This window comes from Tupaia chinensis, unplaced genomic scaffold (genome assembly GCF_000334495.1).
Source record: "Tupaia chinensis unplaced genomic scaffold, TupChi_1.0 Scaffold148296_1, whole genome shotgun sequence".
Lineage (NCBI taxonomy): Eukaryota > Metazoa > Chordata > Mammalia > Scandentia > Tupaiidae > Tupaia > Tupaia belangeri.
In genome coordinates this window covers 663,005-666,339 of record NW_006208147.1, presented here as the reverse complement: position 1 = coordinate 666,339, position 3,335 = coordinate 663,005, and the positions used below count along the sequence as shown (strand labels likewise).

Sequence of the window (3,335 nt, the reverse complement as noted above, 5' to 3'; positions counted from 1 at the left end):
CTCACATCGGTGGCGCCTGCCGTTGGGGACAAGAAGGTCATCGCAAGGAAGGTTTTGGGAACAGTAAAATGGTTCAGTGTAAGAAATGGATATGGTTTCATCAACAGGAATGACACCAAGGAAGATGTATTTGCACACCAGACTGCCATAAAGAATAACCCCAGGAAGTACCTTCGCAGTGTAGGAGGTGGAGAGACTGTGGAGTTTGATGTTGTTGAAGGACAAAAGGGTGCGGAGGCAGCGGATGTTACAGGCCCTGGTGGAGTTCCAGTTCAAGGCAGTAAATATGCAGCAGACCGTAACCATTATAGACGCTATCCACGTCCTAGGGGTCCTCCACGCAATTACCAGCCAAATTACCAGAATAGTGAGAGTGGGGAAAAGAACGAGGGATCTGAGAGCGCTCCCAAAGGTCAGACCCAACAACTCTGGCCCTACCGCAGGCGAAGGTTTCCCCCTTACTACATGCGGGGACCCTATGGGCATCGACCACAGTATTCCAACCCTCCTGTGCAGGGAGAAGTGATGGAGGGTGCTGACAACCAGGGTGCAGGAGAACAAGGTAGACCAGGGAGGCAGAATATGTATCGGGGTTATAGACCACGATTTCGCAGGGGCCCTCCTCGCCAAAGACAGCCCAGAGAGAACGGCAATGAAGAGGATAAGGGAAATCGAGGAGATGAGACCCAAGGTCAGCAGCCACCTCAATGTTGGTACCTACGCAACTTCAATTACCGATGCAGACGCCAGAGAACCCTAAACCACAGGATGGCAAAGAGACAAAAGCAGCCGATGCCCCAGCTGAGAATCCCTCCGCTCCGGAGGCTGAGCAGGACAGGGCTGAGTAAATGCCGGCTTACCATCTCTACCATCATCCAGTTTAGTCATCCTATAAGAAGTGAATATGAAACTCCAGCAATAAGAAATGAACAAAAGATTGGAGCTGAAGACCTTAAGTGCTTGCTTTTTGCCGGTTGACCAGATAACTAGAACTATCTGCATTATCTCTGCAGCATGGGGATTTTCTTATTTTTACCTAAAGATGTCTCTTTTTGGTAATGACAAATGTGTTTTTGTTTTTTTTTTTTAAAAAAAAGCCTGGTTTTTCTCAATACACCTTTAAAGGCTTTTAAATTGTTTCAAATCTGGTCAACTTGAGATTTTTAAGAACTTCATTTTTAATTTGTAATAAAAGTTTACAACTTTATTTTTTCAAAAAAGTCAACAAGCTGCAAGCACCTGTTAATAAAGGTCTTAAATAATAAAAAAAAGGAAAACTATAAAACATTTGAAAAAGAAATTTAAAATGATACAAAAAGTGGCAAAACATCCCATGTTTCTGAAGTGAAAGAATTAATACAATCAAAATGTCAATCCTACCCAAATTAATCTACAAATTCAATGTAATTTTGATCAAATTACCAGAGATATTTCTCACAGAAATAGAAAACAATCATAAAATTTGTTTGGAATCACAAAAGGCCCCATATCACCAAAGCAATACTACACAAGGGTAAAAAAGTAGGAGGCATCTCACTTCCTGACCTCAAAACATATTACAAAGCTGTGATAATCAAAACAGCATGGTAGTAGCACAAAAACAGACAAACATATAAACCAAAGGAGTAGAATTGCGAACCCAAAAATATCAGGCAAACTGATCCTTGACAAAGGGCACAAGACAATCCAGTGGGAAAAATAAAAATCTCTTCAGCAAGTGGTGCTGGGAAAATTGAATATCCACCTGCAAAAAAATGAAACTGTATCCCTCTTTCTCACCACTAACAAAAAATAAATTCAAACAGATTAAGGATCTAAACATAAAACCTTAAACTATACAACTACTAGTGGAAAACACAGGGAAAACTCTTGAAGACATTGGAATAAGCAAAGACTTTTTTCTCTTTTTTATTCTTTTTCTCTTTTCTTTTTTGGAGAGATGTTTGCTATAGGGCGCGTCCACTCACCAGACAGAGAGAGACTGAGAGGTAGAAAGCGAGAAATCACCCCCCAGGGGGTACGGCCACGCCGCAATCCCTTCTCCTCCATTCTCCTCTCGGGATCTTGGGCACACACGCACACGCACCCGGCGTGAGTTTAAGCCACCGGGTCCGGGACTCGAACCACAGTCGACTACATGGGCTACATGGGAGCCCGGCGCCTTAGCCATTACGCTAACTGCTGGTCCCAAGCAAAGACTTCTTAAAGAAGACCCCCAAAGCACAGCCAATAGTCCCCAAAATAGACAAATGGAACTACATTAGGCTGAAAAGTTTCTGCACAACAAAAGAAACAATAGAGTGAGGAAACAAAACTCAGAGTGGGAGACTATATTTGCATGCTATACCTTAGATAAATGATTGATAATCAGAATAAACAGGGAAGAAAAACAGCTTTCCTGAAAAAAAATATATTAGTCCAATTAGAAGATGGGAAAATGAATTAGAAGATGGCAAAATGAGTTGAACAGACATCCCTCCAGGGAAGGCATACAAAAAGCCAAAAAGTATATGGAAACATGCTCAATATCTCTTTTCATCAGAGAAATGCAATTGAAAACCACAATGAGATACCATCTAAACCCAGTCAGAATGGCTAAAATTTAAAAAATAAAGACATAAGTGCTGGTGAGGCCGTGGTGAAAAGGAAACTGTTAGTGGGAATGCTGATTAATACAACGACTGTGGAAACCAATATGTAGATTCCTCAGAAACCTACAAATAGAACCACAATTTGATCCAGTAATCCCACTGTTAGGTATGCATCCAAAGGGTAGGAAAACACTCAGATGGAAAAGCATTTGCACATCCATGTTTATTGCAGCATTATTTACAATTGCTAGGACATGGAATCGACCAAATGTCCAAAAATAGATGAGTTGATTTAAAAAATATGGCATATGTACTCTATGTAATACTATTCAGCTATGTAAAACAATGAGACCCTGACATTTGACACAAAGTGGACAAACATTGAAGACTTAATGCTAAGAGAAGAAACTCAGACTATGAAAGACTGACTGTATGTCCCCATTCAATATATACTGAATGTCTTCACGCCATGACAGATACCGAAAGATTAGAAGGTATGATAGCAGGGAGGGCAACTATAGATATTAGAGATAATGGATGAGGTGCTAAAAGGCAGTGTGTAATAGGGGGAGGGATGGAGAGGAACAGAGAAAAAGGCAAACAAACAATATGTTTAATGGACACAAAAAAGAAATGTGATTTGCTGATGATAATGTATATGGCAATGTCTTTGTCTTGACTGATAAGCACTGTATTCCTGTTAGGAAACACCATGTTGTACACTGTAAAGATGTATAGTGATTA

At 40.7% G+C, this 3,335-nt stretch overlaps 1 protein-coding gene across 1 annotated transcript; it reads left to right on the top strand.

The window, feature by feature from the left end:
• Positions 1–3: 3 nt before the first annotated feature.
• Positions 4–963, top strand: LOC102499206 (nuclease-sensitive element-binding protein 1-like; the record flags this gene model as incomplete). The annotated part of the gene is given in 2 exon segments (XM_014584971.2): positions 4–742; positions 745–963. Coding segments are annotated over 2 exon segments (843 nt in total), but the record flags the coding sequence as incomplete, so codon positions are not given.
• Positions 964–3,335: the final 2,372 nt, after the last annotated feature.